The sequence below is a fragment of the Myxocyprinus asiaticus genome, chromosome 24 (genome assembly GCF_019703515.2).
Source record: "Myxocyprinus asiaticus isolate MX2 ecotype Aquarium Trade chromosome 24, UBuf_Myxa_2, whole genome shotgun sequence".
Lineage (NCBI taxonomy): Eukaryota > Metazoa > Chordata > Actinopteri > Cypriniformes > Catostomidae > Myxocyprinus > Myxocyprinus asiaticus.
In genome coordinates, this window is record NC_059367.1 from 25,689,628 (window position 1) to 25,703,295 (window position 13,668).

The 13,668-nt window shown below is 37.6% G+C and overlaps 2 protein-coding genes across 2 annotated transcripts in view; one reads left to right on the forward strand and one right to left on the reverse strand.

The window, feature by feature from the left end:
- The window catches only part of LOC127415079 (ral guanine nucleotide dissociation stimulator-like), a 30,638-nt gene extending 27,357 nt beyond the window's left edge, over positions 1–3,281 (reverse strand). Inside the window, exon 1 of the mRNA XM_051653623.1 lies at positions 2,553–3,281. Within this exon, the coding sequence (XP_051509583.1) occupies positions 2,553–2,648 (96 nt within the window). The 5' untranslated portion in view covers positions 2,649–3,281. The remainder of the gene's footprint in view (positions 1–2,552) is intronic.
- Positions 3,282–8,423: 5,142 nt separating this feature from the next.
- Positions 8,424–12,923, forward strand: LOC127414790 (prostaglandin E synthase 2). Its single transcript, XM_051653089.1, has 7 exons — positions 8,424–8,736; positions 8,927–9,121; positions 9,223–9,278; positions 10,976–11,128; positions 11,263–11,463; positions 11,568–11,685; positions 11,803–12,923. Exons 1-7 carry the CDS (start codon positions 8,443–8,445, stop codon positions 11,920–11,922), a joined length of 1,137 nt encoding a protein of 378 aa, XP_051509049.1. The 5' UTR covers positions 8,424–8,442; the 3' UTR covers positions 11,923–12,923.
- The last annotated feature ends 745 nt before the right edge of the window (positions 12,924–13,668 follow it).

A 13,668-nucleotide genomic window follows, 5' to 3' on the forward strand; every position in this document is an offset into this window, starting at 1 on the left:
TGATACAAGGGAATGTGACACCACTCCCTAATCATTAATACAAATGTTTTTTAATCAATGATGTGAATCTCAATATCTTTAGTGTATCTAAGTGTTAAAACATATATATTGTATTTATTGTTTTAAAATGTTTTATAATGCATTTTAAAGGGATAGTTCAACCAAAAATGAAAATTCTCTCATCATTTACTCACCCTCATGCCATCCCAGATGTGTATGACTTTCTTTCTTCTGCTGAACACAAGTTAAGATTTTTAGAAGAATATCTCATCTCTGTTGGCTCTGTTTCTCACCCACACTTATCATATAGCTTCTGAAGATTTAGATTTAGCCACTGGAGTTGTATTGATTACTTTCATGCTTCCTTTATGTGCATTTTGGAGCTTCAAAGGTCTGGTCACCATTCACTTGCATTGTATGGAGCTACAGAGCTGAGATATTTTTATATTTATAGTTTATGTTCAGCAGAAGAATGAAAATCATACACATCTGGGATGGCATGAGGGTGAGTAAATGATGAGAGAATTTTAAACGTTAAGAAGTTATACAGTATGTATATGCTTCCTAAAGTAAGATGGGTTACGTGGTGTGATTGTACTATTATTATTTATTGTTTTATATGATTTGAAGGGGAACGACAAGGCTTTGTGTATGTGTACGTACCATGATTTCAAGATAAATTCATTTCAGTTTAGAATTTAATGTGTACATTGACAAAAACACATGACTTACTGAAGAACTGTAGTGTTTTATAAGCATTAAATCTATATTTATTTAAACAAATCCTTAACTGAATAGTTCCACAGGGCCAACAGTGGATTATTTTCATTTCAAGGTGAATAATAAAACGTCCTCCAGCTACAGTGCAATACTGAAAATGACCAATATAATATGCAATAAAAGGAGTTGCTCAGTAATGTGAATGCATGCTCGCACCTGCAAAAATGCTGACACATAAAGACACCTGCTACTTAGCAAAAGTAGCACATCATACTTGACATCTCTGGCCAAAATGTGGCATAGAAATAAGAAAAAAACTCTTGATAGCCAAAAGGCAGCAAAACAACAACATCCTGTTCGGCATGCCAAAAAGTAGAATTCACAATTGAGTGCAAGACATCCACAGCAAACGAAGCGGATCCAACTCCAGACGCTGTTATCAATTCGTTGTGACTTGCTCAATTACGAGGAACGGCGGTTACACTTTGCAACAAGGTTTTTGTTTGGTTTTACTTGATTCAATTTTGCCCATTGGTTCCACACAATGAAAATTTGTTTCTTTGATATTAAATTAAAATGTAGGCTCTACTCAAATACTTTGTGTAATGAAAACCTAAATGAATTAAGTTAACCTAACTAAATTTCATCTGTTCAAATCATTATATTGAACCTTGCAGCTTGTTGCTAGCTAGCAACAAACACATAAGTCATTATACTGATGATCCCTCAATATTTGCTTCATGTGAAAAGCAATACACACTGATTTATCAATAATAACGTACCCAACCTCAGCCTAACCATTAGCTTCACTCTTCTCCACAATCCTCCTATCCCAGCATAACAGAACATTAAACACTACTTGTTTCATTTAGCATAGAAATACATTAAAATAACACTTAATTTTAAAATTCATTCTCCAAATTCAATCCCATGCAAAGCATGTTGGGAACTGGAAATCCCCTGCCCGATTTCAACAATACATTGATGCAACTAATATTATTCACATAGTCATAATACAACTGGATTAAGTGAACATAGATGGGTTGTACACAATTAAATTAAGTTCAGACCAAATGCTAAAGAGTTGTGTTAAATTAGCACATTTTAAATAAGTTAATTGAGCAAGCAGTAAAAATCATGTTGAGAACACCATCCATTAGAAGTCTGAATCTATTTGAACATTTCATAGCAATGTTATTATATCACTTTTTGATGACTGGGTTGAATATCACTTGGACTTTACACAATATAATTATGTTTTTATCTCAAACATAAATGTATTAAGTTGATTTCAAGGGTACTGGTTTAGTATTTTCAATTTAGCTGCTTTCCCTTTTTCAGTGTTTTTAACATTAGTTAACTCCATTAGTTAACATGTACTAACAATGAGCAACACCTTTACGACACTTATTAATCTTGGTTAATGTTCATTTCAAAATATACTAATATATTTTTAATATTAAAAGATGTACATGTTAACATTAGTTAACGCATTGTGAACAAACATGAACTAACAATAAACAATAGTACTGTGATAAATTAACATTTACAAATGCCGTTGAAATACATTGTTCACTGTTAGCTCATGAAACCTAATGCATTACTTAATGTTAACAAATACAACCTTATTGTAGTGGAAGAACTGACATGCTTTTAGCATAAAGACTGGAGAGGAAACGTTCCACAGAGAACTAGCTGTTAAACTTGTTTTAATGAAAACAGCTAAATAGAGCCAAAGCGTAAGTGTATACTTTAACATTACAATCTTAAATGGATGCATGCACACAACAGACACCAGGTGAATCAGAATGCAATAACAGCAGGTCTCTTACCAGATCATCCAGGATGGAGACAGGGAAATCAAACATGCACATCTTCACAGGCTGAGCCAGAGCTTTCTGCAGGGTGAACACAGATTTATGTTCCATCTTTCCTGATGGAGAGAGTGCAGGCTGCTGCCTGCTTTATATTAGGTAATTCTGCACTCCCTTGTCTGCATTCATTGATACACAACTCCGTCCTTCCCTCACTCACTCTCTCTTTTAATTGTTCCACTTCCAGTCAGTCTACACACACTCTTGTTCCCTTTTTCCCATGCACACACACACACACACACACACACACACACACACACACACACACACATACATACAAACTCTACTCACCTCCCTCTCACCCTCGAGATTTCTTTCTACTAGTTACATACAGCACAAACAGAAACTTGCTGGTGCTGTCTCTCACAGTCCCTGCTGCTGTCTATACTTCTGTTGCCTAAGGAGACAGTGAGAAATCTTAAACAACTCGCCCTTCTCCCATGAACGCTTCATCTTGCAGTCTTTCTCAGTGTCTCTCTCTAACAACCCCCTTACCATGTAAACACCCACGCCCATGCATGCAACATAGGTATGCAGCAAGGTATCTCTCTTTTATATGCAGAATCTCTGCAGAACAATGCACTCCTGGCAGTACGCAGCTGTCTTTCTGAGCTTCCCCAATTCTCTCTTCACAGCTCTGTCACACATTCTCTCTCTCTCTCTCTCTCTCTCTCTCTCTCTCTCTCACTCTCAAGCCACCTGACCATCACATTCAGTCCATAGCTATTAGTCACGCTCCTGTTTTCCAGCTCACAGTCCATGTGAACTGTCTCATCAACACTCCCACGAAGATATACGTTTATAGCGTTTGCATGACCCGTAAGTAGATACACTGTAGCTGTGAGCTCTACGCCTTGCAGTGTGTGTGAGTTACTCTACGTTGTGCTGCACTTTCCTCAGCCATACCCCTTAGAGACATGCTGTTTGTGTATCGTAGAGTGAAATTGCAGTGGAAAAGTGCTCTCCCTTCCCCTCTGTCCATTTCACTCAAGCACACAAAAGTAGCCAGTGACAACAGAAAAGAGTGTGTGCTCTCGTGACCAGTCTGCCCAGTGACCTGTGCAACTGTGAGTCTCTGTGTTCTGGTTTAGTCTGAGTTCTACAGTGAACACACACATGAACATTTTTGTTTTTCTCTCATTATGGATATAGTCCATGTACTATTTTATCTACTGACGATTTTAATGTTTGCATTTTAGATAGTCACTAAGACATTATTTAGTATGATTTTTAAGCCAATATTCATTGTCAGGACTACTGACCGGTTTACTCAATGTGGGCAAAACCAGACATATACATAAACAAATGGCAGACATACACTTAGAACCATTAAAGAGTTGAAAAAAATTGCAATGCCCTATCACTAAATCTAGGTCACAAAGCTTTTCAACCACAGATGTATTACGAATAGCTATCCCATTCTAAAAGAAAAACACCTTCCCAACAGTATTTGTAAGGCTTTATCTTCAAAATACCCTTAAATTAAGGGAGATAGACACAAGAACACAAGTGCATTATGCTGGACCATTTGCGTAAAACTGTCATACCTCGCACCTCTCATGCAAAAGGAGAAAAAGCATGAACCAAAACAGAACACAGTTCGATATCAGAGTGCTACATGTGATGATTATCTTATGGCAGACATAGCTGAGGACCACAGGGAGGTGGCACTCTATTATAAAAGCACAGATTGTGGGAACTGTTTTGAAATGCAGAGGATATTCTACGCAGCCATAGAGGGATGTGGTTACTATGGAGACAGCAAACGCTCAACCTTTGAAAGAGATGCCTAGAGGAACTGCAATAAAGTCCACAGAGACAACTGTATGGCTGAGTTATTTGCACATGAGATCCATATCACACCACTTAGACTTACACACACAAAAAGAATTGTGTGTGCAATTGCTATTTAAAATATGTCTCAGATTGATTTACTTTAAAGGAATATTTCGGGTTCAATACAAGTTAAGCTCAATCGAGAGCAGGGCCATAGCTAGTGAGGTGAAAGGTGGTAATGATTCTAGGGGCCCACAGGTCCAGAAGTGCCCCACAAAACAATTCTGAACTGTATTTTTTTATAGTAAAAGGGCCCAGAGCAATATTCAGTCAGGGTGGCCAGAATACCTTGCTACGGCCCTGATCTACAGCATTTGTGACATAATGTTGATTACTACCATAAAAATTTATTTTGACTTATCCCTCCTTTACTTTAAAAAAAAAAAAAAAAAAGCAAAAATCAAGGTAGTTACAACTGAAGTGAATGGGGCCCATTTTTGGGAGGGTTTAAAGGCAAAAATGTGAAGCTTATAATTATAGTAAATTATTCATTATTGAAAACCTGTTTATTATTTGAGCTGTTAAGTTGTTTAAATAGTCATTTTAAGATTTTAGGGTTTATGGTGTCACGTCGTCTTGGAAACAGAGTTGTGAAACAGAAAAGTTTAGTTATCTTTTTTATCACATTAAAAGCATGTTAACACGCATATTGTTTATGTTTATTGTATATTGTTGTGGCTATACTTTTGAGACACTGAGTATTTTAATGTTTACAGATTGGCCCCATTCACTTCCATTGTAAGTGCCTCACTGTAACACAGATTTTTGCTTAAAAAAATAATAATGATAATAATAATTTTTGTGGTAATCAACATTATGCCATAAATGCTATCGATTGATCTTAACTTGTATTGAACCAGGAATATTTCATAAATTGTATTCTGAAATCCCTGTAATCTATGCAGCACATGTCTGGTGACATTGAAAAATTCAGTCTATGCACACTAACATGTCATACATTTGTGTCATTTAATTCACGTCCAGACATGTGAATCTGAGTTGTACGGTTTCTTGCAAACAACAAAGCTTGTACTGTAAATGCCCCAGTGTGACATACTTTTAATGACACCTTTATTGTAAAATATCTGTAAATGATCCTCACTTTGGCGGGAAATTTGACATATCCTGCAGTGTGATGTGCTATACTCCATCTAAAACTATTTTAAACAGCATTTTGCTAATTAATATGCCTGCAGCTTTTATGACCTCATATTAATCGAGAGACTACATGGAATATTTGTACTTTTAAAAATGCATTTGCTACATTGCAGGATAATTGAAAGCATAAAGGTGATTAAAAGTCCATGGACACATTATGAGTCATCATCTACTAATATTCCTTGAATCGAACCTTCTCTAACAAACGTGCTGCACTGTGTATTGAGTAAAATGAGGGGTAATAAAAAGACAGGGAAGGAAGCACAGCTTCTGTCTGAACATGTTCAAAGATCCAGCTTCACACAAAGGCAGGACAGGGCGGTGTTGGAGAGGAAAAGAGCCTGCCGTACACTCTAGTGTTCCAGTCTGCCTCAGAGGACACTGGCTATGGAATAATGGAGAAACTTTACATGTAGATGGGAAAGGGAAAGCTCTGTCTATATATCATTTTGAGACATTATACCCACAAGTCACGTTATATATGTCATGTGGCACTATTACAATATGTAATAGTTGATGTCATCAGTAATAACTGTAAGGAGCAATAGGACTTTAACAGGAAAGGCAAGTGAGACATGTGGTGACATGATAGACATCCTCTTGCCACACCTGTTCTCGGAAGTCACCAGATAATGTTGATGTAAGAATTCTGCATCCTCTGTACTGTGTAATGATTTATGGATTATAACATGTAAACAACTGTGTCTGTAGATTCTTAGAAGTTTTTCCTTTGTTTATAACATCGGTTTAACAATGATGGCTCCCCCTTATTCTGACGCAGAACGTTTTCCTTCTGCCTGTTTCCACCACAGTACAGGACACAACAGTAATTTTTCCACTGTGAGTCAGTAAGTCATAACCTGTACTGAAAAACTCTGGGCATTTGCTCTTGAATTTGACTGAGAAATGTAAAGAATAAATGAGTGAGTGTTATCCCTAATGTTAAACCATATAGTTTATCCAATAATTTAATGTTAATATTTGCTGGAAGGACAAAAAAATAAATAGTTTAACCATTAAGTAAGTCTAGGCAGTCTTATTAAAAGGTGCACTCAGTAATTTTTTGTTCATGTTGTGCTGGCCAATTTGACAGTCATCTTAGACTTAAAGTGGTCCCAAACTGTACATTTCCGCACTATTCTATGTCATTTTGTATTGTAAGAAAATACAACAAAAAGAAGTGTGCTATGAGTACCCAGATGATGCACTTCTTCAACCTTCTAAATGGAGTGTGGAATGTTGGGGGGGGGGGGGGGGGTTACCTGGCTGTGATGCTGGTCTGAAAAAACAAATGTAAATAATGGAGAATATAGCAACTAGCGAAGCTTCAATGAAGACAGCACCTTACAAATCTAAGTTGAATGCTTTACCATGACCCCACACTGTGTGAATATGTACATTATTTGAGATACAAGTGTTGAACTGAGGTTGGCTAACGAGCTAAAGCTAGCAGAACCATAGCATGCGTTTGAAATGTCACTTCCATCAGCTGTTAAACGGCGAATGCTTCCATGTAGTAATAACGTTAAAAGGATAGTTCACCCAAAAATTCTCTCATCATATACTATCCCTCATGCCATTCCAGATGTGTATGACTTTCTATCTTCTGCCAAACACAAACAAAGGTTTTTAGAAGCATATCTCAGCTCTGTAGGTCCATATAAAACAAGTGAATGGTGGCCAGAACTTTGAAGCTCCAAAAAGCACATAAAGGCAGCATAAATGTGATCCATAAGACTCCAGTGGTTAAATCCATATCTTCAGAAGTGATATAATAGGTGTGGTTGAGAATATTTCTTTACTATAAATTCTCATCCCTGCCCAGTAGGTGATGATATGCACAAAGAATGTGAATCAGCAAAAACAAAAGAAGGAGAATGTGAAAGTGAAAGTGGAGATTAATAGTAAAAAGACTTAAATATTTATGGACTTACACTGACACCTAGCGGCTTGGATGCAGCATCATTTAAAATCAATAGTTTTCAGTTTCAGATGCCATTGTAGAAAATCAGCATTCACAGTAAGCCATGACTAACTTAATCCACGAGTGAAAGTGTCCAAAAACAGGACGGTTACTGAGATTAAAGGTGCATTCCATTTGTACTTGGAAGTCGGAAATTCCGAGTTCCCAATAGGAACTTTTAACTGGAATGCCCCCTCAAGTCGGCGTTCCGACTCGGAAACTCAGAGAAACCGCAACAACCCCGACTTCAGAATCCAAAATGGCTGCTCAGCGCATCAACAGTAAGTGAAACAGTAGTAATATATTGTTTATTAGCACTTCTGTTTGTCTGTGTCTCAATAAACTCAGTGGTGCACACAGTACTATCCAACCTCTATCTGTGGACATGATACTTCGGCATTATCTGTGCAAAATACCGCTTTTTTATGTGTTTTTATCGACTGGCATTGCTAAAAATGGCTACTTCCCCCACCATCTCGATTTTCCGATTTGTGTACTGGGTGTGACGTCATTCCCAGCTCCGACATCCGAGGTAAATGGAACACACCATAAGCAAGTCGTGTCATGTGGTCATGTGATCCTAACATGGCAGCCCCCATGAGGGGACCCACTCCATGTAGAATAAAACAGCTTTTATAAGGTTACTGATATGACTGGAGTCTTCATCTCAAGTGAGTCATCCTGATTATATACATTTGTTTGAAAATTAACATTAATTTCTTCTTTTTTATGAGGAAAAAATTATTGAGTCCACCTTTAAAAGAAAACTTCCTGAGATTTCAATGTGTTTTGAGCCAACAAGCGCCCCCTGGAGGCTTTAAATCTGATAGGAAACTACACGTGCAGCTGTCATCGCGCTTGCCGGAGAATTGTGGGAGTTTATGTAAAACTATGATGGCGGCGGCCTGTGCGAGAACGCTCGGTAAGGTCGGCCGGCTAGTTTTAGATACACCGACATGCCGTTTAACAAATTCTGCAGCAGTTGTACCGAGAACCTACCTAAGGTGCAACGGAAGAGCTTACGGTACAGGCGGTGCTGGATTTAGATCAAGACTTCAGCTTTATGCGCCGGTGCGTGGCAGCGGCAGAGTCGTGGGATGCGCCTTCTTGCTCGGTGGTGGCTTCGGTTTGTACCAGACCATCAAACTCACGCTTCAGCGTCACCTTGCAGAGGAACAGACAAATGTAATTTATTAATTTGTGCAATGAAGGCTTCCACTAAGAATAGTTGTGTGTCATGAATGAGAGTCTTACATTTTGAGAAAATGTCAGTATAAATTAATGGTACTTTTAGATCTACACGTGTTATTTACTGAAGAGTGCCACATTGTATGCTCATTTTGCCTTTGTATCAATATGAACTTAATTTGACTAGGCACCCGAGCTGAGCACAGATCTGAAGTTGACTCTGTATCAGTATAAGACTTGTCCGTTCTGCAGCAAAGTGCGAGCCTTCCTGGATTATCATGGTCTGCAATATGAAATCGTGGAGGTCAATCCAGTTATGCGACAGGAGATTAAGTGGTCCACGTACAGAAAAGTTCCCATCCTGGTGGTGGACGGGACAGTGGTATGTTTGTACCTTTGAGTTGGAAGTCTTTTATGTTGATTGACATGATAAAGCTTCAGCTCATTATGCTTCCATCTTATCTTTGTTTAATTTTTCAACAGCAAATCAATGACTCTTCTGTAATTATTAGTGCATTGAAGACATACGTCGTCACCAAGTGAGTATCGTATGCATGTTGTCCTGTAAATTAGAATTCCTTTGCCTAGGTGATTTTATTATGACAGGATGTGAATCTGTACCTTTAAATATTTGGTTTGAGTATTCTATTCATTTGGAAGATGTTTTTATCTTCTGCAAACTATATTGACAGTTTACTTTGATGGTTCCCCAAAGTATTGGAGAGATTTCCCGAAATGATCTTATTGACAGAAGCGTGATATTTCTAAAATAATAATAATAATAATTTAAAAATAAATTGTATCCCCTTTTCTCCCAATTTTGGAATGCCTAGTTCCCGCTACTTAGTAGTTCCTCGTGGTGGTGCGGTTACTCACCTCAATCCGGGTGAAAGTTGCCTCCGCTTCTGAGACAGTCAATCTGCGCATCTTATCAAGTGGCTCGTTGTGCATGACACCGTGGAGACTCACAGCATGTGGAGGCTCATGCTACTCTCCTCAATCCATGCACAACTTACCACGCACCCCATTGAGAGCGAGAACCACTAATCGTGACCATGAGGAGGTTACCCCATGTGACTCTACCTTCCCTAGCAACCGGGCCAATTTGGTTGCTTAGGAGACCTGGCTGGAGTCACTCAGCACTCCCTGCATTCGAACTTACGACTCCAGGGGTGGTAGTCAGCGAGTAGTGTGATATTTGATTTTTGACTGGAATGAAAACAAGGCTGTTAGGTACATTCTTACAGTATCTTCAGTGGCATGCTGTGTATAGTAAACGTCCTAGATCACATATAATTTTCACAACTCGTGTTTTCTAGAGTTTTTTTTGTCACTGAAAGTGCTTTGGAAAGATGCTTTTTTTTTTGTCAGTGGATTGAACCGAAACACTTTAAAGAACAGCACAACCCTTCTATTCTAAGTCTATTCCTCACAGCCTCGTTTTCAGTCCTGTCAAAATTGTAATATTGTGCTACTCTAAATAAGCTCCGTAGAGACTGAACCTTCCAGCCCTGGGTTCATTTTAATGCTAGTCACTTAGCTAAGACAGCATTTGTTAGGCAAATACATGTAAATATAAATGCTTATCTAGACAGGATACTTACTTTTTTTTTTTTTTTTTTAAGGAATATTCCAGGTTCAATACAAGTTAAGGTCAATCGACAGCATTTGTGACATAATGTTGATTACCACAGAAAATTAGTTTGACTCGTCCCTCTTCTTGAAAAAAGCAAAAATGGAGGTTACAGTGAGGCACTTACAATGGAAGTGAATGGGGCCAATGTTTGGAGGGTTTATAGGCAGAAATGTGAAACTTATAATTTTATAAAAGCACTTACATTAATTATTCTGTTAAAACACATGTATCATTTGAGCTGTAAAGTTGTTTAAATCGTCATTTTTACAGACGTTTTTGGGTTTGTGGCAAGAAAATTGTAAAATTGGCTATAGCTTTACACAGAAATGTTAGTAAGTGATTTTATCACACAAAAATCATGTTAACACACATATTGTTTACGTCTTGTGACTATAATTTTGAAATAGTGAGTATTTTAACATTTGCAGATTGGCCCCATTCACTTCCATTTAAAAGCACCTCACTGGAGGGGTTGAGTCGAAATTATTTTTTGTGATAATCAACATTATGCCACAAGTGCTGTCGATTGAGCTTAACTTGTATTGAACCCGGAATCTTCCTTTAAGAATTTTAAGATTGCCTGTTCACTACCTTTTTTAGGGAGACAACAATATCTCAGATTCTTGCTTGCTATCCTGAGATGAAGTCAAAGAATGACAGCGGGAAAGACGTGACTGAGTTTGGCAACAAGTACTGGGTCATGGTGAACGATGCGGATGCTGATCGTCTGTATCCTGAAAAAATATCCAGAAAGTAAAGGAAACAAGTCATGTTTTTGTTTTTATTTACCTTATTAATTTATCTTACCTTAAGATAACTTGCATATAATTTAGTTTGTATTAACTTTAAGAAACTTGGTCCCTGTCTTAGTAATGCTTTTTGCTCAGAGAGGAGATTAAATGGCGGACATGGGCAGATGATTGGCTGGTGCACCTAATTTCCCCTAATGTTTACCGCACGCCAACCGAAGCCCTCGCATCCTTTGACTACATAGTACGAGAGGGCAAATTTGGCACATTTGAAGGCTTCTTTGCCAAGTACTTTGGAGCTGCTGCTATGTGGATCATTTCAAAGAGACTGAAAAATAGGTATGTTTCACTTTCATGTTTGTTGTTTGCTGTGTACTACTTTTGGCTTTGTGTACTAGTTTTGGCATTGAAATTTAACCTCCTCATAACCTATTACTACACAGACACAATCTGCAAGATGATGTAAGACAGGATCTGTACAAGGCTGTTAATGATTGGGTGGCAGCTATTGGAAAAAACAAGAAGTTCATGGGAGGAGATCAACCCAACCTTGCAGATCTTGTATGTGTTTATCTACCAGTTAGTCTAAAATGTTTTATATATATATATATTTTATGTATGACATTCTAATGGTCTTTTATCTTCTTTTATATAATTGTAATTGTGTTTTCACCGCAGGCAGTGTTTGGTGTTTTGAGGGTTATGGAAGGCCTCGAGGCTTTTGATGATATGATAGAACATACTAAGGTGAAGAACTGGTACCAGCATATGCAGAAGGTCACACACCAGTTGTCCTAAAATCAGTGCTTCTGTCATTGCTGCACCAACTCAGAGCACTTAAAACCACCGCACAAGTCAACAAAAGAATGATGCCATCTAACGGTATCATACTCCTTTTGCAACAAGAACATGATGATCTGAGGATTTTTTGTTTTCAGCAATTAAACTGGCATCTTTGTCGAGACGTTACTTTGCTCGGACAATAACTTCGGAAACAAGAATGTGTTTAATTTCATTCAATAAAAGAGATTAACAAAATTAAGTGCACAAAATACCATATTCCTGTTTTTTTTTCTTCTTTTCATTATTTGTTTTTCACTTGAACCAGAATACTGGATTTTTCCTGCTGTGCTTTACTGTTGAAATGATAGTTGTGCAACCTGAACCAAATGCTATTTAAGCTAAAAACAAGCTCATGATGAAACAGACTCTGTGGACAGAGTCCATTTTGTCCATTTTAGATGGATTGTTGTGATTTATTTCTTGTAAGTCGGCTGACCTCCTTGGCTAATGTGGCTGTTACTCTCTGCGCTTTTTAATGTCTGTGAATTTTACTGATTCAGAGGTTAATAACAGCTAATGTCTGTTTTTCAACAAAAGATGTTTAATTTATTTCTTGCATATGTTGGGGTTTCTCTTGTTCTAAATTCCTCTTTTGTTCCTTCTGTAAGGTTAAAGTGCTGTCACTCTCATCAAATGAGCTCAGCCCTGATAGATCATTGTAGATGCCTATGTCTACCTCAATTTGGATTACGGTTCCACTGCTTATAAACTTTCAAACTGAGGCCGCAGTGACCTTCAGATGTATGGTTTCCTAGACACACACACACACAAAAAGCCAGAGTTGGCATAAACCAACATGTTAATGGCTACTTTTGGTTCTCAAGAGGGTTAACTTAAATGCTAGTCTTGTAATTGAGTAATGGTTATTTAAAGGTTGCTTCAAGACTGTAGTGTCAATTGAACCATTAAGATTGTCTATGCATCATATTGAAGAAATAAAAAAATCATGCACTACGGATTTTTTATGCATGTCGTCTTGGACTTACACTGACACAGCGGTGTGGATGTAGCATCATTCATCATTCAAACGCAATAGTTTTCAGTTACTGATGCCTTTTTAGAAATTCGATATTCACAGTCAACCCTGATTAGTTTAATCCATGAGTGAAATTGTCCAGTAACAGAGCGGTTACTAAGATTAAAGGAATAGTTCACCCAAAAATGAAAATTCTCTCATAATTTACTCACTCTTATGCCATCCCAGATGTGTTTGACTTTCTTTTTTCAGCAGAACAAAAATGAACATTTTTAGAAGAATATCTCAGCTCTTTTGGTCCTTACAATGCAAGTGAAGACAAAATTCTGAAGCTCCAAAATTCAGCGTAAAAATAATCCATAAGACTCGAGTGGTTAAATCAGTGTCTTCAGAAGCAATTTGATAGGCATGGGAGAGAAACAGATCAATATTTTAGTAAATTTTTACTGTAAATTCTCCTCCCTGCTCAGTCTAACTCCACTTTAACTTTCACATTCTTCTCTTGTTTTTGGTGATTCATATCCTTCATACATAAGCACCCTACTGGGCAAGGAGAAGAATTTCTAGCAAAAATGGACTTATTGATATTGATCTTACTGATCATATTGATATTAATACTAATAATCTGTTTCTCACCCACACCCATCATATCACTTTTATGCTGACTTTATGCTTTTTGGATCATCAAAATTTTGGCACTTGCGTTGTATGGACCTACAGAGCTG

Bases quoted from the DNA above. Each gene is read 5' to 3' on its own strand.
- LOC127414790 (XM_051653089.1), top strand. From the start codon at position 8,443: ATGATGGCGGCGGCCTGTGCGAGAACGCTCGGTAAGGTCGGCCGGCTA. The intron at 11,129-11,262 runs GTAAAGGAAACA...CTTTTTGCTCAG, and splicing joins CCTGAAAAAATATCCAGAAA to AGAGGAGATTAAATGGCGGA. The intron at 11,464-11,567 runs GTATGTTTCACT...ATTACTACACAG, and splicing joins TCAAAGAGACTGAAAAATAG to ACACAATCTGCAAGATGATG.